The sequence below is a fragment of the Rhodamnia argentea genome, chromosome 9, assembly GCF_020921035.1.
Source record: "Rhodamnia argentea isolate NSW1041297 chromosome 9, ASM2092103v1, whole genome shotgun sequence".
NCBI classification, from domain to species: domain Eukaryota; kingdom Viridiplantae; phylum Streptophyta; class Magnoliopsida; order Myrtales; family Myrtaceae; genus Rhodamnia; species Rhodamnia argentea.
This window is the reverse complement of record NC_063158.1, coordinates 3090531-3114300: the sequence shown is the minus strand read 5'-3', so window position 1 is coordinate 3114300 and position 23770 is coordinate 3090531. Positions and strand designations below refer to the sequence as shown.

Sequence of the window (23770 nt, the reverse complement as noted above, 5' to 3'; positions counted from 1 at the left end):
TGGCGGGTAAAAAAGTTAGTCATTATTCGCCTAACGAAGGGTCTCCGACCATACCCCGATAAAAATCCCGTGATAAAAGGATGGGAGTCCACGTAGTTTGCATGTCGCACAAATTTTATCTAATCTAAGTCTACAACGCTCCAAACTCAATTTCCTATTTTGAGTCGATCAGATCAGATGAACAGTAGGATTAGAGAATCGGAGATTAACACATTTCTTGTAACTTAAATTCAATACAAAATGGGATTCTAAGAAAGTCTTAACCTTTTCAATTAAGGTGTCGAGTGTCCAAATTTCCAATCAAGTGGGCCAAAACTTAAAAAGTCCATGTAAACTATGATTTGTGTTGAAAATGGTGCGTCGGGGGTTTTTTTTTTTGGTCGAAATTGAAACCGAGTACATTGGCAAATCCAAGGAAGCTATTAAATAAACCATGAATAGCTCGAGAGTCCAAGCAAGGGATTGTCGTCTCTCTCCTTGGAATCGTAGCTTTCTCCGTCACTTTGTCACAAAAAAAGTTGCACGCTTTTTCGATTCCACCCGTCCCACCCTTGGACCCAAAACCAAGAATAATAGACGGGATATATATAGTAAAATAATGTTTAATTCATATATGCAAAAAAAACAAAAAACAAATTGAAACAAATTTGTGATTTCTTCGGACCAAAATCAGCGTCCCATCATCATCTTCAGAAAAGAGCACGCATAGAGATCTTTATTTATCAATATGGCTTTACCTTTCGATGGTGCACGAGTCTAGATTCGGTGTCCCAAACACAATCGTCTTGCGGAATAGAAAGGTTGAACAAGCACAGATCTAATAGTAAGAGTGAAACATTCACGAAACTCCTCCGATCGCATTTGAAATTTGACTTTTACGCTAACGAAATTCGATGAAAGCGAAACCCCGAAAACATGCACTAAGAAAACTCCTCGAAACGAGATTCGTTATTTATCGAGTTAATAATAATTCAAGTAACTAAAATTAATAAAAGGTAAATTTGTCACTAGTGTATCGGTTTGAAATTTTCTAGATCAAAAAATTAGTTCGGAATAAATTTATCACAAGCGTGCATATCAATTTGAAAATTTTTATTATCGAAAATTAATTCGGGATAAATTTATCACATGTGTACGATCGGGATTTTTCACGTTATCAACTCCTATTTAATCTATGTTGCAAGTTTCTTTAGCAAGAATCAAACAATCAAATTCGGACAGAAACACGATATAATTGGAAAAACTATCATAATACTTCGAAAATTGAGAGAAAATTATTATTCCATAATTATTACGCATAATATGGAAAAAATTAGTACATAAAAAACTGCAAAAAATTTGTTATAATAAGCGTTTTTTTTTTTTTTTGGGCTACTTTTATGATTGAGTGGAGTGGAGACTTCTACTAGTAGCACGTGAAGGAAAGCTTAGGGCCCAGCTTTTTAGCTGCTGAATTTGAGGCCGCTCGGCCCCACCCGCCGCTCGGCAGCGGTGGTTGGGACGGTGCAGGTGGCGGAGAAATCAAACAGAACCCCACCAAAACCAAATAAAAATAAAAACAAAACAAAACAGAAATGATTATTTATTGAGCTCCTTTCCGCGATACAATGATGAGATTTGAATGAAGAGATTGGAGGGGGTGGGTTTGATTGCGAAAATTTAAATGTGATGGCGACCTTTCCATGCATTACTTTTTTGGGGAGGATGCTACAAACTTCTCCACTCTTTTGGACTAATTACCTCACATTTGGCAAACATTTCTTATGATTGGGCCTAAACTAACCGTCTCACTCACCATTAGCATCAGCATCACTCCACTTGTCTTCCTGAAATCTCTAATAGACTTGGCAAATCCTCGATCTCGTATTTTAGATGCAGGGTTGGTACAACAACAACAACAAAAATCCCAAATTCGTACGGCCGTGCCTCATTTATCTCAGATTAATTTTCGCGTAACGGATATGCTATAAGTCCGCACACCCGTAACAAATTTTACCACTTAGCGGATTTTCGAAAAGCGATGGAGCTCCCCAAGCAAAATTAGCATATATTAGTTAGTTTTTTTTTTTAATCAGAGCCAAAACGATATTATTCAGAATACCCATTTATGTTGGATTCTTCACGTCGCACGCCGATCATATGAGTTGTTTCTCATTCTACTTCCACGATTAATGGGGACATTAGACGGAAGCTAGACGAGGGTAGATTTGTCATTGGGCACCGGTTTGGCATGATTTGCGGCATGAAACTAATTTGGGTTAACTCCGGCATGATTTTACGGTTTGAGAATTCTGGCGATACTTTTTTTTTTTTTTTAATGATCGGGAATAACCTCATTTTATTTCAAGTAGATAAAGTAGGAGGACACCCAAGTGGGCTAAAGAACACCCAAAATTATGCGGCATTAAACCTTATGCGGTCCGAAAATGTCCGAAAAGGAAAATCTTTATGAAGAAAGGGAATAAACTGAGAAAGCGAAATTGGAGAGGAAAGTGCTTGAAGATCAAGAAAGGCTGGTGATGGGGGAAGATCCGCACCTAAAGTCTCCCTCTTTACTCATGCTTTTCTTATCAACGACCCCGCAAGGATTCACGTCACTCCTGTCATATCACCATTTCCTACACAGTCTTCTCTCCCATCCCGGGACCCTCTAAGTGCAAAGTACATATTACGTTTACTTTAGTCAATTCTCGCTAATCTATTTTTACGAAGTCGCTAACACGAGTTAGAATTGCATTTAACACCGAAAGAAATACGGATTGCCGACGCCATTTTGTCGAAAATTACCGTTCGCTGACAATTTTTGTCGGCCGTTTGGTTGACCGGCGCATAGAGTTTCGCCTTCGTTTCCCTCGCGAGGCTTGTTAAGTTTGTGTAAAGCAAGTTTCGATTTTCGAAAATGGCGACTATGCATGTGAGAGCACGAGATGGCCCCACCCCCGTCTCTTATGTATAGGAGGATTTGTGTGGATGAGGCCATTACCTCGAGATGGGAGACAGCATATGATGTTTGTTGCGGGACGGACGTATCATAATTGATCGACTACTCTTGTCTCGAGTGAAATGCGTCCTATATAACTTTGCATTTAATTTTGGGAATTGTTATTTCTTACGCACTATGAGTTGCTTCTCTGAACATCGCAATGATGCCATGCGTTGAATGCGCAAAAACGCCTACTTTACCTCTTGTACTGCTCAAGAGTGGGGAAAAGCACCATAAAAGTCTTAAAGCAGCCTAAACCTTTCAATCGGACCAATTTAATGAATTGGCATGTCAAGCCGAACCTAATTTTCCTAGTCCAAATTAAAGATCTCATGCTCTTCGAACCTCAAAACCTACAATCCCCCCACCCCCCAAAAAAAAAAAGAAGAGTAGAATCCTAAGAAAATAATAGTTTTAGACCAGACATTGCGGATAGAGTCTTTTGGGCCTGTTCCCACGTGCCGGATCGGTTAGAATCTGCTCGCCCATTCTGGGAAAAAGGGGGCCTTAAACATGGTTTTGGAAAAATGGTCCATGACAGTGATTTCTCCATTCACATGTTTGTCTTGTTTCCTTTCGCTTTTGCTCAGGACATGGCATCTTATGTTGTCTGCTGGAAACAAGAGGCCGTTTTGGGCGACATTTTGTGCGAGAGAATAATAGCGTGGAGGGCGAGTGAATGGGCTTGGAACACAGAAGGCTTCGGCCCATTGGGCCTTTGATATTTCAGCCCAAAAACATGTTTGTGCATGCAAGAGAGAAGAAGAAGAAGAAGAAAAGTAAAGAGAGGTTCGTACGAGTAGGAACCGCCTAGGAAGCATTTAACCATGTTGCTTCAAAAGCCCGGTTTTTCACACCGTACGCCCATGTCCACGGAAGCATTCAACTGGTCTTCCAAAGCATGACGTCATTGCACGATCACTATTCGATCCGATGTTGCACGGAAGTTTATTTTGCCAGCATCAACGGCGGCTTTAGTAATCAATGCGAGATGGTATGTGACGACCCGCGTCGATAAATCCTAATGTTCTCCACGCTCGCCACGGGATGCACGGTTTTCCGCCATAACTATTTCCTTATAAGGACGAGCGCGTCACGGCAGATCCATCGTTTATGTGTTGCAGGCGCGCACAAAGCCAGAGGCTTGCCTTAACTTGTTTTTGCTCATAGGCTCGGGGAAAATAGACACTTTTAGTGCCAAAATTTATGTATGGATTACTTTATTTCCAAGTTTTTTTCGAAAAATAATTACTTAGGTACCAACCCTGATATGTTTCATCGGAAATTCGACGTGACACTTTTTTATTAATATATGACTCTGACGTGACTCGCCGAAGGTCCACCGTGGCAATTTTTTTAAAATTTAATTTTTTTATTTAAAATAATTTGAAAAATAACCTTAAAAATTCAAAAAAAAAAAAAAGTGGGATCGCAGATCAAGAGGCAAGGGCTTGCTGTAACTCTCGCCGCCTGATTTGCATATTTTATTTTCTAAATTTTGAAGTCCATGTGGACTTCATTTTCTTTTAAAAAATACCACTTAAAATTCAAAAATTAATTAAAAATGCCACGTATTAAGAATGATCGGAATTTTTCGCCGAAAGCATCAAAGTGATCATTTTGTCTCTAACTTGACACTAATTTAATTGAAATTTTTGGCACTAAAGTGATATCCGTACATAACTTTTGACTCCAAAAGTGTCATTTTCTTTAGGCCCGGTAGCCCATAAGCCTGCCCAAGCCATATAGGCCCGGATGGTACTTTTGGGCGGGCTCGGGCAAGTTCTTATATTCATTATGACTAGCCCGATTGAGCTCTTGGCAGCTCGGCTCGAAAATTTTGCATACAATTTTTTTTATTTATCATCTACATTACAATTTAGTCTCTCTCTTTTTTTCGTGTAACGGACGGTAGGAACTACGACTTTTTATGTGGGGGGACCCGAATTTGGTTCTCCAGTTGAATTAAAAGTGAGTCCCATATCATTTGTCTCCACTCAAACAAGTCCACGTGGCGCAAGCCCAGTTCTTGAGGGACCCCTACCACCCACGTCACCTAATTTGGATTGTCATGGGCTTGGTGACACAATCATTCCCCCCCGGAGCCACACCAACTCAGCGTCCGGGCCCCACCAAGTTAATTTCACCCACGCTCCTCGTCAGGTGTTACGTACAATACGATAATGTCACAATCAATTGAAACTTTTCCCCTTGCCGAGGAGAAAATATTGGGTACCCACGATGTGCGACGGCATTTTTATCCACATGCACTCAACGAAGGACACGTGTCTCATGGGCCCACAATTCAGATTTTTTCAGCATACTCTTCCCACTTCACTTTCCTTTTTCCATAAACACCCCTCCCTCTTTCTTTCTTCTTCCCCTCTTCCTCGCCCACGGGCCACGACCCCCCTCTCCCCTCTTTCTTCTTCCTCGATCTTGCTTGCCTACGACCCTGCCGACGAGCTGGTCCTCATCGATGCCGAGTAAGACAAGCTTCACGGCGAGATTCTCAATCTCCAGCACACTACAGCTTTGCTACCCCGCACCAACATCTCGGCGCCCGTCGACTAATCCATCGCCGGCCCGTCGCCGAGGCCGAGATCTTGGAGCGAAGGAAAGACCGGCTTCCATCTCCCTTATAAACCCAGAATCGAATCGCAGCGGAAATATGAACAGGGGCAGCAACAATCAAAGAAAAGATCTCTGAATTAGCACATTTTCTTCTTTCATGAGTCATTTAGAAGCAAATAAAAGAAAAAATTGCCGTTCTTTCTCTGTCTCTCTCTCTGTCTCTAAGGTGTATCGGCGACAATGATCTTGAAAGACACTTTTTCCCAGTTTTTTTAGGGCTTCTTCTTAGCCTTCACTTGGTGATTCGTCGGAGGCGACAGTGGAGGGGCAGCGTGGTTTGCCGACGAGAGAGCAGGGCAGGATCGTAGGCGACGGCCTCTGAGTTGTGGCCCCATGGACACGTGTCCTTCGCTGAGTGGATGTGGGTAAAAATGCGGTGGCACCTCCTGGGTATCCAATATTTTCTCCTTGCCGAGTGCGAATTTCGTCAAATTAAAAAAAAAATTATAATTCCTTCGGATAATTTCGAAAATTGAACGTGTCATCGACTCAGCATGTCATCGATATTGCTCGATATTCTATTTCCTCTTTTGGACCCTCTACCCAATTGCTTCCCTTATTCATGTCGTCGCGTGTCCACATCACCAACATATATTTCCGCCAAACAAAAGTTCATATAAAATATCCCTCCCGAAGAAATTTTATTGGACGTGGGCAGTCACTCTCTTTCGAACTTGATTGTGTGAAAGCTCATTTTGCCTTCACACAATCGTGTCATGATGCCATTTGGAACGAGATTGGGATGCCCTGAAATTATGTAGCCATCGAATTCGAGAATTTCTTCATTGGACGCGGATGGAGTGAGTCCAATAAACTATAATTGCTGATGTTATAAATTTCACAAAGGCCGCTACATATATATATATATATATATATCAAAATTAATGGCTATAATTCACTCGATTAATTAGACCCGGTGGTGATAAAAAAAAAAATTCTGTCTGCGGGTGCGGATGACCGCGTTAGCGACTGCTCTCGTTGTACACGTGTCAGTCAACTGCCCTCGGTCCTATTGTCCCTTCGATTCTACGGCTGCACTGTTAGCTTTTTCCTCACTCCGTCACTTCGGGGTCGCTACCGAACCTGGCGTTCCGGTTTCCGGTCGCGAGGAGGAGGAGCTTGCAGAGAGAGAAGAAGAAGAAGAAGAAAAGAAAACTGGTGTGTTAGAGAGAGAGAGAGAGAGAGAGAGAGACTCTGATTCGCGACGCCGTATGGGCTCGTTCGACATTGGTTCTCCGGCGTCTTCCTTCGAGCAGGTCGGTCTCTGGATTTCTCGCATCCGATGCGTCTTGACAGTGATGAATGTTCCTGTAATTCTCTCACTACTTGCCTTAGAACTTGTGGAGTCTGCGATGTGGTTATGTCTTGAGTGATCTATGCTTTGTCTTCGACTGGTGCTACTTCGCGTCCTTGTTTGCTTCATCCGCCAACTGTCACAGTACCATAGTGAGTTGGTTCTTGGAGTTCTCAGTTGATTGATCCGTTTTTTCCTTGGTGTGCGGAAATTGCAGTTTCAGTTCTGTTCGGCGGTTTGATTTCGTCAAGAAGTCGATCTCGAGAGTTCTATGCTCAGTCACTGGAGTTGAAGATGGAATAGAACGATTTCTGCAGTTCATTTCCATTTCATGGCTCCAGGCCAAGAATTTCAGCATATCCTATGGATTAGGCGGACGTTGTTCGTGGCCAAGTTATTCTGGCTTCGAAGCTCTTGAATGAACTCAGTTGCTGGTGTTCTTGCCTGAGCATTTCGGTTGCGACCTGCAAGAGCTCGATTTCTGTGGAGTGAGACACTTCTGTCATTTGCAGTGCGGATTTTTCTCTGGAGTATTCGTGCGTTGACCTCAGAGTTAAGACGATCTTTATGCTGTATGGAAATAGCCAATTGTGATGGCACCGGCTTTAGTAATTCTTTGGTCCAACTCCGCAGATGTTACAAAGTCAATAGCCTTACAGAAACCATTTTGGAATCGAGTCAAGTTGCTTGTTTAAAAGATCGGTATGTTCTCGAAGAACAGTTGGGGTGGGGGCAATTCGGTGTTATCAGGGCATGTTCTGATAAGTTGACTGGTGAGGTTCTGGCTTGCAAATCCATCGCTAAAGATAGATTGGTCACGCCGGATGACTTGCGAAGTGTGAAGCTGGAGATCGAAATAATGAGCAGGTTATCTGGGCACCCAAACGTTGTAAATCTCAAGGCTGTTTATGAGGAGGAAGACTATGTTCATTTATTGATGGAATTATGTGTAGGAGGGGAGCTTTTTCATCAGCTTGAGAAACATGGGAGCTTCTCTGAGATGGAGGCTCGTGTTCTTTTTAAGCAGTTGATGCAAGTAATTAAGTATTGTCATGATAATGGCATTGTCCACAGAGATCTGAAGCCAGAAAACATTCTATTGGCTTCAACATCCTCATCTTCTCCTATTAAATTGGCAGATTTTGGCCTTGCAACCTATATTCGGCCTGGTAAGAACTTTCAAATTCCATGGATGTTGTCCAGGGTCTCATCTTTTTGTTGCTCTTCTTCCCCACCCACCCCCACTCCCTGTTGATTATTCGTATCTTGTATTTTAGCAGGACAGAGATTGCATGGCACTGTTGGTAGTCCATTTTACATAGCTCCGGAGGTGCTTGTGGGAGGTTATAGTCAGGCTGCGGATGTGTGGAGTGCTGGTGTTATCTTGTATATATTACTTAGTGGTGTGCCCCCATTCTGGGGAAAGACTAAGTCAAAAATATTCGAGGCTGTTAGAGCAGCGAATTTGCGGTTTCCTGCCAGTCATTGGGAAGGCAAATCTTCATTGGCAAAGGATTTGATTGCAGGAATGCTTCAATTAGATCCGACCAAGAGACTAACAGCAGCGGAGGTTATAGGTATGATGACAATGTATCTATTCTTTTACGGTAGGGCCTGCTACGATATGTGCTTGTGTTAATAAAGTATAAATATAGACATTTTGAGATACTCAGCATAAATTTCGGCTGATTGAGTTGGGACTCTTCATGACATTCCTTGAATATGACATCAGCCGTTAGTTGAAAGGAGATATATGTTTGTCCTTCGATGACAGTAAAGTAGGGTTGAATTACCTGGCATCTTAGGAAGAAAAAATAAATTGGTTCAGAAACCTATTATTCGAATAGGGTAGGCGAAGTTTAAAGATCTTTGAATGATACTTTGTGACAGGATTCATGCTGAGACTCACAGGTATTTTTGCCTTGTCAAAGAGGAACTTTGCTTTCCAATTTTGTTCTTTTCTATGCAAACTTACTATTGCCGACAGATGAGTTCTACTATTTTCGTGCTTTCAAATTGTGGTATGAATGAGTTAATAGTGAAGCTTATGGAAAAATGCTTGTTTCCTTTGATTCTCCAATACTCATTAGATGAGAAGTTAATATATCCATACACTTTCATCAGTTTATTAGAGTCTATTAGTATAATATCTATACATTCTTCTCACACTCAGAGTAGAGGTAATTTTTTCCTCGACTGTGGTATTTAACAGATCATCCCTGGATGGAACTCTGCGAACAAGGTGTTCAAGAAACAAGCACGCAAGTCAATCTGGGTCAGGAAATGGTTGAAGTGGGTGGAAGTTCTTTTTATACACCGGTTATTGCTAGGGTTCAGGATTATAGCTTCAGCTATGAATCACATGCCGTTGGTGCAAATTCCATGGAGCAATCACCAGCATTCACGTGCAAGTCATCTTTTTTTTCTTGCCTAGTCGGTGATGGATGTTCCATATCTTCAATTGAGGGGTTTTCTTTCAGTAGTGCCTCTAAATCAAGTCCTTCAGGCCCAAGGTTCCCTTCAAGTGTTCTATCAATGCCTAGTTTTACTTTCTTCGGTCTGGGTCCTGATACTGAACAACAGAATTATCTGTTGGAATATCAAACCAATATGTCAAATGCTACCGTGACCAATGGAGGTACAGGCACTTTTTCCTCTTCACACGTGGAAATGTACGCTTTATTTATGTTCACAGAACGTTAATATGCCCCCTTGTTTGTGAATGCAGAATCAGGCTTGGCTAAACCATTGGTACTGCCAGATTCTTTCGGTTTTGGCAAGTATGATGGAGAAGCAGAGAAGAGGTCAGAAACTCGGAGAACTGGGACTGGTGGATCCAGGTTATTAGGAAAACACAGTAAAAGGAATCACATGATAGGGTTTGGGGAGCTTGATCAAATTGATTTTGTAGTGGCTGAATCAGTCATTCGCTGGGCATCATGCACGCACATTCCCACTGCTCCCTCTCTGAGATTATCGCTCGTTTGCTAGGAGAACCGAACTACGTTGTAATGGTAACAGGCGAGAGTGCAGTCCTGCGTGCCGACATTTGGCGGCACAAAATGAGACACTGTCGAGCTTGATGGCAACATCACTACAACCTGATGAGTCAGAAATTTATTTCAATCGAGTAGGAAGTTTGGATGGGTATGTTTGGTTAGATTGTGCTTTTGCCTTGACATTTAACTGATCGTGGAAGTTCAGCTGGATGATATGTAGATTGTATTGTACTTACTAATGAAAAAGTTTTGAGTGGTTACGCACGCGGACTCGTGAAGTGCTTATATAAGTTTGTATAAATTCGTCAGATGGCTTTCTCTAACTGTACCTAGGTGATAACTTGGACGAGTCTTTTTGAACTCTTTGTGGTTTCTGAGAGCTTGATAGGGAGACGTCAAGCTATGTGAAACACCGACAGATTTTTCCAGCAGCTTACGACTGACATTGAGAAGATCTTAATGCCTGTGATACGCCCCGTCGGGCCGATTGGCTATTAGAAGAGAATTCACTGCTCGTCAGACACCACATCAGGTGTCGTCTCGATGACAGCTTGGGCGCAAAATTGAACGGGGAATGAATGGTTACGTCTAAGACAAAATAGGGCTGTCTTTGATTTTCTATCCACTTTAAGCATAGTGACTCGAACAAAATAAAGGATTAAGATCAGCAATAGGACGACTTATAACTAGTCCATTACCTCCCTAAGCAAAAACAAAGAAAACGCCGTTGAGAGGCCATTTGTCAAACTTTTAGAAAAAAAAAAAAGATAATTACACAAGTAATTTCAATGAGGTACCATAAAATGCGTTTGCCGGGAGTCGAACCCGGGTCTATTGCTTGGAAGGCAATTATCCTAACCGTTGGACTACAAACGCAATTTGTGACGGGATTCGCCGACTAATATATATATATTCTTGCAATCGTTCTACATCTTCCACTCAAAAAATCATTACTTGAAGTATCATATCATTTTGACCTACAAAAAAATGTATTTATTATTAAGAAATTTTGCTTCAATTTGTATGATTCACAATTTGGGATTGCATTATCTAGAATCAAGCATGCCTCATTTCTATAAACAAAGTTTAAGCAACATTAGCCATAGCATGATTAGTAAATCAAGCCCGATGAGAAGTTACGACCTAAGAGACTCGAGCCATACACGGAAAATAATCATTCTACAACTGAAAACTTTTTGATTTTCGACCATTGACTAGCACTCACTCAATACAAAAGCACGAGATTTCGAGAATAACTTGTAAAAATAGAATGCCGCATTTGGACAGCGAAACATATGATTAGAAAAAAAAAAAAAAAACAATCTTCTGGACATACGTTTCATGGCATTCATATATAATGCCCGAACAAGTGCTATTTTCAGTGGGATCAAAGACGAAGGAAAAGAAAAAGAAAACACCTTTAATTTCGAAAGTTCCTCCCTTTCCTTGTCACGCAAAACTTTAGTTCGCAATTTTTCACTTAAATTTTCGTTCTTCCTACTTTCCCAGATATAGCAAAGTTCAAGCCAATAAATCCACTTGATCAAGAATGTTCTCTAAAATCTACTCTCTTTCAGCGCGAATGGCGTAATTGACTTCTTTTTTTTTTTTCCTTGGTCATAAAAGTAATTGAATTAGAAAGTAATAGAAAGGAAGCAGTCCTTACCGCATTCATTTCGCCTCCATCCTCAAGGAAAAGAGCCAAATATACGTAACGCGAATAGAGCTACTCAGAAAGTAATTGACCGACTGCTGGCATGTCCAATAGAATTAACTCATAATTATGCTACACCACAAGCATGGCTACTGGTAATGATAAATTCGCAAAATAAAAAATTGGCTCTACTTGCTATTTGATGCTAAAAGAGTGGACGGCACGGCCTCAATGTGCAATAATTGCGAGTTTCAGGGGGGTCAAAATGAAAGGAACTGAGAATAGAAGGGGTAAAATTATGCAAATTTTCCTAACAAATCAAAATATATAATGGTACATGCGGTAACTGTCAAGAAGTAGGGGCGTATTCTTGGATTGCCGTTGCCAATTTATCGCGGTCCTCTTGTGTCTTAGTCCTGATTAAGAAGGTGCGTGCCACGACTTTTTCGTTGCTGCCTCCATCATCCTACAAGCACAAATGGCAAAATGATATTACCAACGCCAGATGATGTTTATTCAAAGCAGCACCAACAATGATTATCAAGATTTGGCTGGAATCACCGGAAATTACTACCACTTCCATCCATGTGTTGGCCAAAAAGAAAATTCTAGGAGCAAGATTGTTCTTCCCATTCAACTATCCAAGATAGCAGTGCAAAAACGACTAAATCAAGGGTTGTCATGTTACCAAGAATGATGAAGAACTCGATACTGTTCATCTATGCAACAGCAAAATGTATTACCGCAGTATGGAATATTGCAACTATAGAATTCTTCTGAGAGTTTGTCTTGATGCCTGGGTATATCAAAGCATTAAGCAACAGCTTTCCCACCTGCAGTAAACAAGAAAAGATTTAAATAAGGACAGGAGATAATGATGCATATGGTCAAGCAATAAGTGGCATGGGCATTCCACAATATCATTTCAGACAGCTTAGAAAACAAAACACGTGAGAAGTGAGGACACCTACATCGTTCCGAACCACGATTGTTGGTTTGGATTCTTTTGTTCCCTTGCTTTCACCCTCTTTACATTTGATGGAAAGCTGACCCGCACCTTTATCTTTCCATGCATCCTTATCAGCAGGATCGGTGGACTAGACATGTCAAGAGCGAGCAATATTAATGTTTGTGAGAACACATCCCAAGTTATAGCCGTGCACTGATATCATGAAATCAGTGATTCTCATCAAATCTGGCCAAAGTAATCCATCATGCAAAAATTTTGCCAGCTATGCCAAGACTTTGAGGAACATATATCATGATGTACGGTGCCATATTTTCAGCATTTACTTGTATAATACACTATTGCCAATGTGGAATTTTTTTTCAGCTCCAATTTGTATTCAAAGATAGCGGTGCTATCCGTCTTGAAAAGTACCTAGAGAAAGTGAATAAAAGTTATGAACTTGTACAAAATTCCCAAGTAGTCGTCATGAAAAATTACTGTTGGAGAATGACAATGCCAATGATTGACCCCATCAAATTCTACTGCCGCAGGTGTGAAGTGATCAGGGGACAGAATCAGCAATCCAAGCATGCATTGCTTGTCAGCTGTCAGTGCTCGGCAATAGGCAGAGCAGACAGTTTATTGATACATCCGTCATATGTAGAGGTGTCAAATCTGAATTGAAAACCGAACAGAACTGCGAACCCAAAGGAACTGAAAATTTTGTGTATTTTGGTTCGGTTCAGTTCGATTTTCAGTTCAAGTAATTGAAAAATAACCATTTCAAGTTCAGTTAACCAAATTGCACTGAAAATCTCCAAAATAACATTTTTTTCCTTTCTCTTATCATTTCTTTTTTGGGGCTGAGGTCCAGCTGGGCCGCCGGCCACTGGCTGAGGGCCAGCTGCGCAACGCCCTCACCAAGGCCCTCATGGCGCCAGCGAGGGCCACGAAGCCCTCGCCCAGGGGCCGCCGACCCTCAGCCCAAAAAAGAAGAAAAAGAAAGAAAAAGGAAAAAAAAAATCAAAATCTAAAAAGAAAAACCGAACCGAACTGAATTTTTGGTTCAGTTCGTATTCAGTTCAGGGCGAGATTCAGTTCAGTTCAGACTTGTATGCTGATGGTTCGGTTCGGTTTTCAAGAAAAGCGAACCGAACTGAACCATTTGACACACTTAGTCATATCATTTACATCTCACACATATCAGTGATTGCAACACTTTAATGAGATATTTTCCAGGTGGTAAAATCAAGAGTCAGTTCATCAGCTGATCACTTACCCAAATGTTTTAGCACAGACTAGCACTACAAGCAAGCTTACCTATCCATCTAAAGTCTAGTTGTGTTCTCATCCAGAGCCTTTTTTGCATGAGCTTAGTCAAATGCTCTTATTCTTCTGGCCATATTTTTCTTCTAGCATAAAGTAACTTGGCCATAATTAAAAGACATCCAGAAGAGAAATGCGCTGGAGATTCCGACAGCAAAACTACAAAGCTGTGTTCTTAGCAAGAAAATAGTAAAGCCATCTTTTTAACCAAAGGAGGATGAAATTTGTCAGTGTCCAATCAATCACAAAGTCATAGAGGGAACAAGCCAAGACCTATTCAAGTAAGAAATGATCACACTGCTCTCAATAGACACTTGTCATAAATAGCCACAGCCATCCCAAGACAATTCCCAAAGCCAAAAAGACACGAACAAATGAGGAGTCAACAAGCACCATGAACAGAAGATTATAAAAAAGGAAGTGGTTCCATGCAATGAATTTTAATATCAAATAAGTCTAAGCAGACTCTGACCTTTACATAAAGCTTGCACTTAACTTCATGGACAACCATGATTCCCCTTTCCTCGGATTTTTTCACGGATGGGCTGCTAGGCTGCTCCAGCTCATCCTCTGTCGACAAGAAGAAATAATGTCGTCAATCACATTTTAATTTTGTGCACGTATATGATAGAGAAACAACTTCATATGGATATGCTTCTTCCTCTATGGGCCCAATCAGACTAAGCAACCATGCTAAAAAATCTACTTTATCATCAAAAGATAAACATAAAACTTATATACATAAACCGTTACTATCATTCACAATACTAACATTTCTATGAAATTCTGACTAAGAGTTAGTTTTTTTATGAATTAAGCCATCTTAAACTAAGTACGGCATGAGAACTCGTGTTACCATGCTATCGGACAATTTAGCACATTTCCGAATATCCTGTGACAATAGTTTAGATTTTTCTTACCATTTTCTTTATCATCAGAAGCATCAACATTTGCAGGAGCAGAACCTTGGAATCCTGACACAAATAAAAACCAAGGATGAATACAACAATGTCCTTACAAGAGATAACCAAGGATTCACAGTTGGGTTAAACCCTAGAGTCTGTTTCTTTCATGCATATAATTTTCTTTTTAGCACCATACTAGTGGGTTAGTCCCAGAAATATCCTTCCTCTGAAGTTGGGGGAAGCAATGCACCTTGCATTCCAAACACCAAATTAGATGTAGTACATTACCGTGTATTGTTGGGAAAACCATCAAATGTTGTGGAATCATTGTAACAGCAATTTCTCCTAGTCATTAGATTCTAGAAGACAGAAAATTGTACACATACTCCCCAAAATAACTGCCAAATTCAAGCGACATATTTAAAAGTGAGTGTATTAACATGTCCACAAACAACTGTACATACCAGAATAGGCTGGCGGCTGGCTTCTGGAGAACCCCCCTGAGCTCCATGGGCTCACAAAACTAGTGTCATTACTGGATGGAGTAAAGACAGGCTTCTCCTGAGATGGTTGTATCTTACTATCTTCAATTTCTGGTACTGGCTTCATTTCGGAGTTGAACAATCCAGTACTGACTTGACTACCAGAAAATGCTCCCAAGCTCCACGGAGAATAGCTCAAAGTTGAACTTGTTGGATTTGAATTCACCTTGTCCAAAGATGAATTTGCCAATTTATCTTCAGATATCAGTTTCCTTTCGGCAATTTGAGGTCCTGCAGTAGACGAATTCTCCCCTTTTAAACTATTTGCTTTGAGCCAGTTGACAACATCACTGAATTTCTCCTACAACAACAGTATAGACCAACAAGTATCACGTCATGGTAAGGACTCATGGCCAGAACACATCATCAGCAATTCTGCATCAAGATTAGTGACAAGCTGCATTTTAACTAGAGAAAACAACTTAAACAAGGTTCAGGGATCTATTGGTTGTCTTCACACAGTACATACTACTTCTCATTCTCCAGCCACAGAAACAACCAAGATAACCAAGATGAACCAGACCTCATGAAACCTGCACCTATGAGCATGTGTGATGCATGCACAGAGAGGAATGATCACTTCATGCAGCAAATAAACAAGTAAAGGAAATTATGTTCAGAATGCTTCAAGCAAGAAATCTCCCTTCTGATCATCCTCTTTTCTCACATGGTGATTAGTTTACAAAAGCAAGCATAGGGCCTAAATGCAGTTAGCCAGCATGAGTGTGGCATACATTTAAAAAAAAAAGGCCAAAATCAACCAAAAGAAGACTATGATCCTTCCTTTGTCATTATTTCAATTAAATATTCAACGTGAACAGTCCACAATGGGTACCAGTGACATTTCTAAAGGAACTTACTGATGGATAGCAATATCATACTCATTGAAATGACAAAGATAGATCCAAGCATGCTGGCACAGCTTGCTCTATCGAAATCACAGAGTATAATTAGATCATAGACGTACTATCCACTCTCTCCAATTCAGGCCTATAGCCGAAATCCCAAAAGAAGCCAGGTCTAAAGATAAAATATATCACTTCTAGTGTAAGCAAGCACGTCTGAAAAGTCAATCCTTTGCAAAAGGATCAGAAGTACCACCATCTTGGACAAACCGATGATTGGCGTTTGACATACCCAATAAAACATGAATTAAGTACTGGAATTGCAACCTTCAATTATTTCAATACACCATTCTGGCAATGGAAGTGCCTAGATACTGCAGAAAAGCATTACAATTCATGCCAACAAATTCTCCAAAAGCTCTAAATTTACAAAGAATCTTCCACACAACTATTCAAGGATAACAAACACCAGTTGTACACAGGTATTTGCTGATTTACTATAAATAATAACCAGGGCAAAGGCTCTAGTAGAGCAACATGTAGTAGCACTTCATGATTAAGCTCCCACAAAACATACCGATCTATCACCATACCATAAAGTGAAGAGGGGAAATAGTACCTTTATACTTGAAGCATGACTCAAGTAGTCGCGGACGCCATCTTCCCAAAGCTCATCCGGATGATTCTTCAACTGTGTTTGCACCCAACTGTTCAGAACAAAAGGCATAATCACGAATTAAAGATAAGATGCCCCTGAGTCCCAAATAAAGAGGTGAAAACAACGTTATTTAGCCAAATAAGAACATTAGAGAACCTCCATAGGGCATCTACCACCCATTCAATTGAAGAATAAGCCAGATTTATGTCTATGGAGAAATTGGAGATAATTAACACCAACCTTGCAAATTGGGTATTGAGAGCTCTCACGTGCTGTCGAGATGACTCAGCCCGGTGCATATCGAGCGGTGGTGTCACCAAGAACTGCTGTTGAGATGGTTCAGCCCTATGGACATCGAAAGTTGATCCAGCCATTACTCGTTTATTCCAGAACTGCATTTGAATTAAAGGAAAACGAATAGTAAGCAACAACTGCCATGTTTTAATGCACATCTCACCCTATACTCCATCTCACTTCCTAAACTTTCTTGCATAATAATAACTCCACAAATCACAACAGCACACTGCTTCCGTTTCTGAACTCACTAAGAGCAGATAATGCAGACAATTCATCATCGTTTCCCATAATACACTCAATTCCCAAATAAATTATTGTTCCATATGAGCAGGGAAAAAGCGACATTTAGAAGGCCTAAGAACTAAATAGACTTTTATCCACAACTCGAAACTGATGTTCCAAAAGCACAAGTTCACACCAGCGAGCTCAAACTCAACTCCGGACAAAACCATCTTAACACCGATGCAACAACCGATTCCCAAACTACACGATAAGAGCTCAAACAACTTCATCTACGGGCTCCCGAAGGAAACGAAAACCCACATACGTCCAAAGCTGGACACCCCACGATTTGCTTTCACCACGAACTGGGAACGGTAGAAAGCAGTGACTTCCCCCCACAGACGTAGCCAATGCAAATGCTCCACCGGCTGATACTGCCAGCGAACACATTGCCAAAACAACAAGGAAAGGCGGGATGAAGAAGCCCGGCGCAGGATCGAAGCAAAGATAGGGTTTTTGGAGCCGAGAGGGACTCACCGCGGAGTCGGCGGCGTCGGGGTTGGAGGCCGACGGGGCGAAGCGTTTCCTGCTCATGATTTCGCCGCGCTGGGAGGAGAGAATCGAACGCCAAGAACAGGTGGGGACTGATTAGGGTTCCGTTCTTCAAAAATTGCAGCAGATTTTCTAATTCCGCTCTGTTCACACCGGAAGCGAAAATTGAGACAGCCAGAGAGAGAGAGAGCGCTCTCAACCGAAAAAAAAAGGAGAAAAAGAATTGATGGGCCGATCGTGGCCGTCAGATGAGGTGGTGAAGTGAAATTCAATTGGGGCCGTGCGATTTGTTCGTCATCAGCAGGAAGAGGCAAGGTCCACCTGGGCCACGCGGGTGGATCATTTGTCTGAGTGGGGGTACTGGTGGTGGCCCATCTCTGTGGGACCCACCTCGCCCGCTTACGGCGACTGCCTCGTATAGCCTCCCTTGGTGGACTATTCGTATATACTGAGGTGGAGAGTCCCATCCGTCGTCCGGCTGGGATTTAGGCTAGGTCGATGTATTTTGACTCGACCATCGGCGTAAAAAAGAAAAGAAAAGAAAATCTCAACAGTCCTAAATATTTTCACGGAATGTCGAGTCAAAGTCACATCTGCATTAGAACAGGCACATACAATATCGAACGAGCCCGTCGCGAATCAGACTCTCTCTCTCTACCACACCACTTTTCTTGTACAAGGAGACATTCAAATCTCGCACCGAGGGGGGAGGCAAACCTTGCCCAGGCCAGGGTGAGCCTTGCCGGCCTTATCCTCATTCCAGTGTTGTCTGGCCAGGCCACCCTTGCTCGGGCGACTAGCCTCACCAGATCTAGCGAGGGGGACATTGCCGATGCTCCCCCCCCAACCCCAGCTCGGTGAAACCAACCTCCACCTATGACCGAAGATGGCAACCTCACCCGGGCAAGGCCAGCCCTCGCCGGTCATGTGTTGTGGCCGGTGGCTAGCCAACCACCGTCAATAAGAACAGGGAAAGAGAAAAATGGGAGCGAAAAAAACTTTTTGAAAAAATTATTATTAAAAAAAATCCAAGTCGGTATTGATCATCCTACGTGGAGTCGCCGGTATCCACATCAGCTATTTCTTGTCAAAATTGGTCGGATGGACCGAATTGGCACAAATGCAAAAAGATTTAGAGCTAAATTTGTTCAATTGAAAAGTTTAGAATTGAATTGATATCAATACAACAGATTTAACATTTTTTTTTTTATACTTTTACCAATGTTAAGGTATGTGCCATCCTAATAGGTAAAAGTCCAATTATGGTCCACTTCGAGCACGAGCTCGTGTAATAGGGTTGGCCTTCGATTCGGCCGGAATTGGCTAGGTAGTACCCAGAAGTGGTAGCACCTTGCCCATACCCCGCAAGGAAGGTGCTGGTCCATACCCAATATGTCAATGCCCATGCCAATGGTCAACTCTTGGAAACACCCCATGTTTGAGAGTCCAAATGGAACCTCTCCAAGGGACCCCATGGCCGTTGAAGCAAGCATTTACTAAGATAGCTTTCGGATGCAAATGACTTCGACAGCAAATACAATCAAAGTTCAAACGAGCATCGCTTGCAGATATGAACAATAATCGAGTAAACGAATATTTTGATGGAGTTGGGATAGTTCTTGGTTCTTGCTATATGTCAGGGAAGCTTGGATCCGGGCTCATGGAACAGGACTAGCAAAGCCACTATAGTTTCAAAATTGGTTATCCGCGAAAATCCAAAAGCCGAAGGTCCAAGTAAGTGAGATCAACTCATATTAGTGAAGATAACAGAGGTGAGCTAATTGATTCTTCGGCCTGTAAGGACGTAACCCTCGAGGACCAGGTGAAGCCCGAAGAATAAAAATGCTCCGAGCATGCTCGATCAATGCTTTGAAAAATTGAATATTCGTTTCTTGAATATGTCCACCAAGTGATAATCAATAACAAGAACCTTAACATATAACTACAAATACAAGTATATGGTATTTCAGAAGGAGAATTAGCAAGTCCTTAAAGCAATTCCTTTAATATATCCAAATAGCACAACTAGAAAAAACTAGTGTAAACTCATCGATAGTAACATAAGACTCATTAGATTGATTTAAAAGTATTGCACAATTTGTTCTACCACGTATCTGAACTATGAACATCGTCACCAATAACACTGCCAGGAGAGAAAAATGAAAGGAACCTTTTCATTCACAATTGGGAACATCTCAAACAAGATAGCATCCATATGACAAAAAAACGAAGATAAGTGCCCCCTTTCGCTTTCTAGTACTTAACTATTGCCTTTCCTGGCAAAATGCTTTTTAAGTTTCTGCGCTTTACCTATGTGTAGTCAGTAAGAAACCATTGCAACTACAGATTCATGGACAATGAATTTGTCTAGGCAGCGCTCTCTCGCTCTACCAGGTATATCTTTTTCTTTCTCTACCTGTGAAATGTGATCTTGCAAGCTAGAAAAAATAGAGTGAAGTTTCCAATAAAACATCAAACAAGGGGAAGACGAAAAGAAATGGGCCGCCTTCAATCATACTAAAGGCCTTCCTTCTTCTTCAGCTTCCCCATTGTCAACAAGTTTGCTCTCTCCTCGGAGTGGAGATTTCTCATGCTTAGAACCACCATTAGCCATTATACCCCTGGGAGGTGGTTTGTTTTCTGGCAACATCTTCAATATGATCCCCATGACTATGAGCAGAAGCCCCGTCACGTGTTGCTCCGTCAATGGCTTTGTAAATATCAAGTATGACAACAAGAGAGTGACGGCCTTCCTGGCAGTTGTTACCTGCATTTAGATTAACCAAAAGTATTAGCTGATCATTCAGATAAATGCGCACTGGCAGTTATGATCGTGTTTCACTTTTCAGAAAATCCGTTTCTGCGGGCAAACTCCGGGAATTCCAATGATCCTTAGTCTTGTAACTGAGTAAAGTTGCACAGCTGTGGAAGCGGGTGATTACAAAAGTACAAACTAATCATTCTAACCCCTCCCGAAAAAACAAAAATGATCAATTGCAAGAAGTGCAAAGTTTCTGAAAAGAATGTGGTATAAGTATTTACCATTGCAGTAGTTGCAGCCCCAAAGATGGCTATGAGGGATAAAACAGAGACTTGTCCAACAAATGTGGCCATCGCTTCAAAGATTAACACCCCATAAACATATGGGTGCTGCAATTGGTCACAAGACAACAAAGAGTGAGTCAAAATGAATAAGCTGCAAATAATCAGCATAGTACATATTTAGGTGCAGTCAACATACAACGTGTTAATGCACAAGTTAGTTCACTTGTGGATTCTCTGTCCCCTCTATCCACACTTGCTAACTTGCCAGAGGTGCACCACTTGTCCCTTTTGAAACGGTTTATTGATGCTCTGGATCTCAAATGATTTAACACCACTCTTGGTGCTCAACCTTTGTTTACCAAATAGTCTTACTTTACCAACTGATGCTCAGCATTAATACAATATAGAGTAGAATAAAATAGTGAACTCCCAGAACATCAACAGTCGCAGGAAATTCCGTAAGCTGGTAGTTGGGCATTGTGAGCATGTTATGTCTGAGTTCAACGACTTAACAATACTTGCGCAAAATGCAAACAGAAAAGATCTAACGATGGGATGTTTTTGTGATGCTAGATAAGATATGTATAATGCGTAATAGAAAGTAAGAATTTTCCCCTCACCTGAGAGCACGAATTCCAAGCCTTAAACAACTCCCCGGTCAGGATCATTGGTGGAACAAGGAAAGGCAAGCCAACTACTGTCGAACAGAACAACATTTCCATCTGCAAAAGTAGTAATACAACTTATGATGAGAAAACTAAACAATCTATTACCTCATAACAAAGAAACATCAAAAGGAAACCGAGGATGTAACTCAGCACCTGCGTTGTATCAGGATTCAAGGTAAATATCGCTTCTTGCAGATTACCGAGAAATGAATCAAAGATTAGAGCTCCAGTAATCATCAAAACACCAATCATGCTAAAATTTGGAGAAGTCTGAGCATCTGCTAAGGTGAATAGAATCAGACCAACTACTAGAAGCAGGGCAGATATATACTCGTGAGCTGGGTACTTTCTTCTCAAGCCAGGAATAAATGCTCCCATCACCATGACTGGCAAAACCTACTTTTTCACAATAACAGGGGAAACGAGAATAAAACATTTAGAACTCCGACATTTTCAAAAATAAAATTCAACTAAAAGCAGGAATATACTAACTAAAAAAACATTCCTTTGATAGAAGCTAAGTATTAGTCAAGCTCAAGACTATCTAAGGAATTTACCTTTGTGGATTTGAACATGATTTGGGCAGGATAATTGAGAAAAGCCAAAGATCCCTTGGTCAATCCATGAGAACCCATGAGCACAGCAGAGAGCTTCACATACGTTTTCCATGGGTTCACCATATGCTTGGTGGTGAAACCCTGAAAGTATATGAGTACCAGGTACACGAATCCTTGTACAAAGGTGAAATACCAACCGTAGCTGAAAATCCCAAAGAATTTAAGTCAACAACCCACAAGGGAAAAGGGCTCAAAGCCAGATTTGCAGAGCATTTGTAACGGAGCACACACCTGAATTGGAGCCGATTATACACGTATTCCTGCAAAAAGGAGAAGAATAGAACAAGGTATTAAAGATATGCAATTCTTCGGCATTTTCAAACTCAAAATTATGAAACTTGTCTCTTATTGAGTTAAACAAGGCAAAGGAGATCAATGGAACAGTAATGAACGTCCACAAAAGCACGAACACTGCCGCAAATTTCCAGTACTTAGATTGGCTCTACCGCGCTCAACAAGCCTATAAAACATGCTTTTCGCGATCCTCACACAATTCAGAAAGCTTACATTACAAAATTAGACTCGAACATCATTTTCATGTTCGAAAGAGTCCTACCAACCAAACACCTAACAATTTCGACAAAAAGCTAGTTGAACAATCAAAAAGTCATTCAGAAACAGCCCCAAACAAATTGACAAACGACACCAAAACCACGGAAAAAGAAAAAAAAAATCTAGGCGACGAACAAGTAAACGGACCTCGCAGACGCCGTTGACGAGGTAGCCGAAGAAGAATCCGGAAGAGCAGATGAGGAATTGCTGCCACTTCGAGCGGCCGGAAAGAGGAATCCCGAACAGAGACCTCGCCTGATCCTCGTTCTTCATTTCCTCGCTCGAATTCTCCCACCGAACACCAACGCTCAAAGCCGACGATCACACCGAACACTCCACCAAGCAAGGACCGACGCGCAAAACCGAAGGGAAGCGTCGGGAATCGGCGTTGCTTGCTCGATCTCGCACGTCCCACTGGGCACCCGCAATTATAAAAATCGGAGTGGAGGGCCGGTTACGCCATGAAAAGCCGCCGAGCGATCGCTACATGAGAAAGAAAAGTATAACAAGGAAGAAAAAAGCCGCGTAAAGCGCGAGTCCTTCCTCACCACCTCACTCCTCCACCATCAGAGACTTTCCTGGCGATTGGCTTTTGGCGTTACGGATTTCTCTCCAGCAAGGGCTCGAGAGCATGAACAAGGAAGATTCAAAGTCAAGCGAGAGAGAGAGAAGACTGGCGCTCGACGCGTCAGCTCGGCACTGCGGTGGCTTTATATCAATTTGGGGTCGGGAAAATTTACGGGGACTTTCCATGGAAAATCGCGATTTCCCGCAAGTAATTTTCTCGGGAAAAGTCCGGAATTTGGTAAATTATAAACGACGGTGGGGAATCGCGTCGCTAGCTTTAAAAAATAAAATAAGAGAAGAGTCAGATGGTTATTATTCTGTTGTTTGTCTATTCATGTGTTTAAACTTCGACCCGGAAAATTCAAATGGATCAATAAACCGATCAAAATTCGGATGCATATAACCCGATTTTAATTTGATCCCGATAATTTCCGGACCGGTATGTTCTGCTCCGGTGAAAA

At 41.5% G+C, this 23770-nt stretch overlaps 3 protein-coding genes and 1 non-coding gene across 7 annotated transcripts; 1 reads left to right on the top strand and 3 right to left on the bottom strand.

Moving 5' to 3' along the window:
- The first annotated feature begins 6782 nt into the window (after positions 1–6782).
- LOC115737036 (calcium-dependent protein kinase 26) lies at positions 6783–10233 on the top strand. Of its 2 annotated transcripts, none has more exons than XM_030668985.2 (5): positions 6783–6873; positions 7129–8080; positions 8192–8488; positions 9124–9549; positions 9640–10233. In XM_030668985.2, exons 2-5 carry the CDS (start codon positions 7486–7488, stop codon positions 9900–9902), a joined length of 1581 nt encoding a protein of 526 aa, XP_030524845.1. In that variant the 5' UTR covers positions 6783–6873; positions 7129–7485; the 3' UTR covers positions 9903–10233. The 2 variants fall into 2 exon arrangements, with proteins under 2 accessions (XP_030524845.1, XP_030524844.1); XM_030668984.2 differs by having other exon boundaries at positions 8189–8488.
- A 481-nt stretch (positions 10234–10714) lies between these two features.
- Positions 10715–10786, bottom strand: TRNAG-UCC. Its single transcript has one exon. It is a non-coding gene; the product is annotated as a tRNA-Gly (tRNA).
- A 928-nt stretch (positions 10787–11714) lies between these two features.
- LOC115737063 lies at positions 11715–18045 on the bottom strand. 2 transcript variants are annotated; one of them, XM_030669019.2, is made up of 9 exons: positions 17846–18045; positions 17030–17181; positions 16751–16838; positions 15209–15587; positions 14760–14813; positions 14312–14409; positions 12536–12661; positions 12308–12397; positions 11715–12030 (listed from the first exon to the last, which is right to left on the bottom strand). In XM_030669019.2, exons 1-9 carry the CDS (start codon positions 17900–17902, stop codon positions 11914–11916), a joined length of 1161 nt encoding a protein of 386 aa, XP_030524879.1. In that variant the 5' UTR covers positions 17903–18045; the 3' UTR covers positions 11715–11913. The 2 variants fall into 2 exon arrangements, with proteins under 2 accessions (XP_030524879.1, XP_030524880.1); XM_030669020.2 differs by having other exon boundaries at positions 17030–17134; positions 17846–18030.
- A 1967-nt stretch (positions 18046–20012) lies between these two features.
- LOC115737092 (UDP-galactose/UDP-glucose transporter 2-like) lies at positions 20013–23505 on the bottom strand. Of its 2 annotated transcripts, XM_030669067.2 has the most exons (7): positions 22890–23457; positions 22422–22450; positions 22131–22332; positions 21727–21969; positions 21526–21627; positions 20903–21010; positions 20013–20627 (listed from the first exon to the last, which is right to left on the bottom strand). In XM_030669067.2, exons 1-7 carry the CDS (start codon positions 23013–23015, stop codon positions 20373–20375), a joined length of 1065 nt encoding a protein of 354 aa, XP_030524927.1. In that variant the 5' UTR covers positions 23016–23457; the 3' UTR covers positions 20013–20372. The 2 variants fall into 2 exon arrangements, with proteins under 2 accessions (XP_030524927.1, XP_048141376.1); XM_048285419.1 differs by lacking the exon at positions 21526–21627 and having other exon boundaries at positions 21679–21969; positions 22890–23505.
- Between the last annotated feature and the right edge of the window lie 265 nt (positions 23506–23770).

Bases quoted from the DNA above. Each gene is read 5' to 3' on its own strand.
- LOC115737036 (XM_030668984.2), top strand. From the start codon at position 7,486: ATGGAAATAGCCAATTGTGATGGCACCGGCTTTAGTAATTCTTTGGTC. The intron at 8,081-8,188 runs GTAAGAACTTTC...CTTGTATTTTAG, and splicing joins TGCAACCTATATTCGGCCTG to CAGGACAGAGATTGCATGGC. The intron at 9,550-9,639 runs GTACAGGCACTT...TTGTGAATGCAG, and splicing joins TGCTACCGTGACCAATGGAG to AATCAGGCTTGGCTAAACCA.
- LOC115737063 (XM_030669019.2), bottom strand. From the start codon at position 17,902: ATGAGCAGGAAACGCTTCGCCCCGTCGGCCTCCAACCCCGACGCCGCC. The intron at 15,588-16,750 runs GTACTATTTCCC...CTGTTGTTGTAG, and splicing joins GTCATGCTTCAAGTATAAAG to GAGAAATTCAGTGATGTTGT. The intron at 12,662-14,311 runs GTCAGAGTCTGC...TGACATGTCTAG, and splicing joins AGTGCAAGCTTTATGTAAAG to TCCACCGATCCTGCTGATAA.
- LOC115737092 (XM_030669067.2), bottom strand. From the start codon at position 23,015: ATGAAGAACGAGGATCAGGCGAGGTCTCTGTTCGGGATTCCTCTTTCC. The intron at 22,451-22,889 runs GTCCGTTTACTT...TCCTTTTTGCAG, and splicing joins TCGTCAACGGCGTCTGCGAG to GAATACGTGTATAATCGGCT. The intron at 22,333-22,421 runs GTGTGTGCTCCG...TGGGATTTTCAG, and splicing joins TATAATCGGCTCCAATTCAG to CTACGGTTGGTATTTCACCT.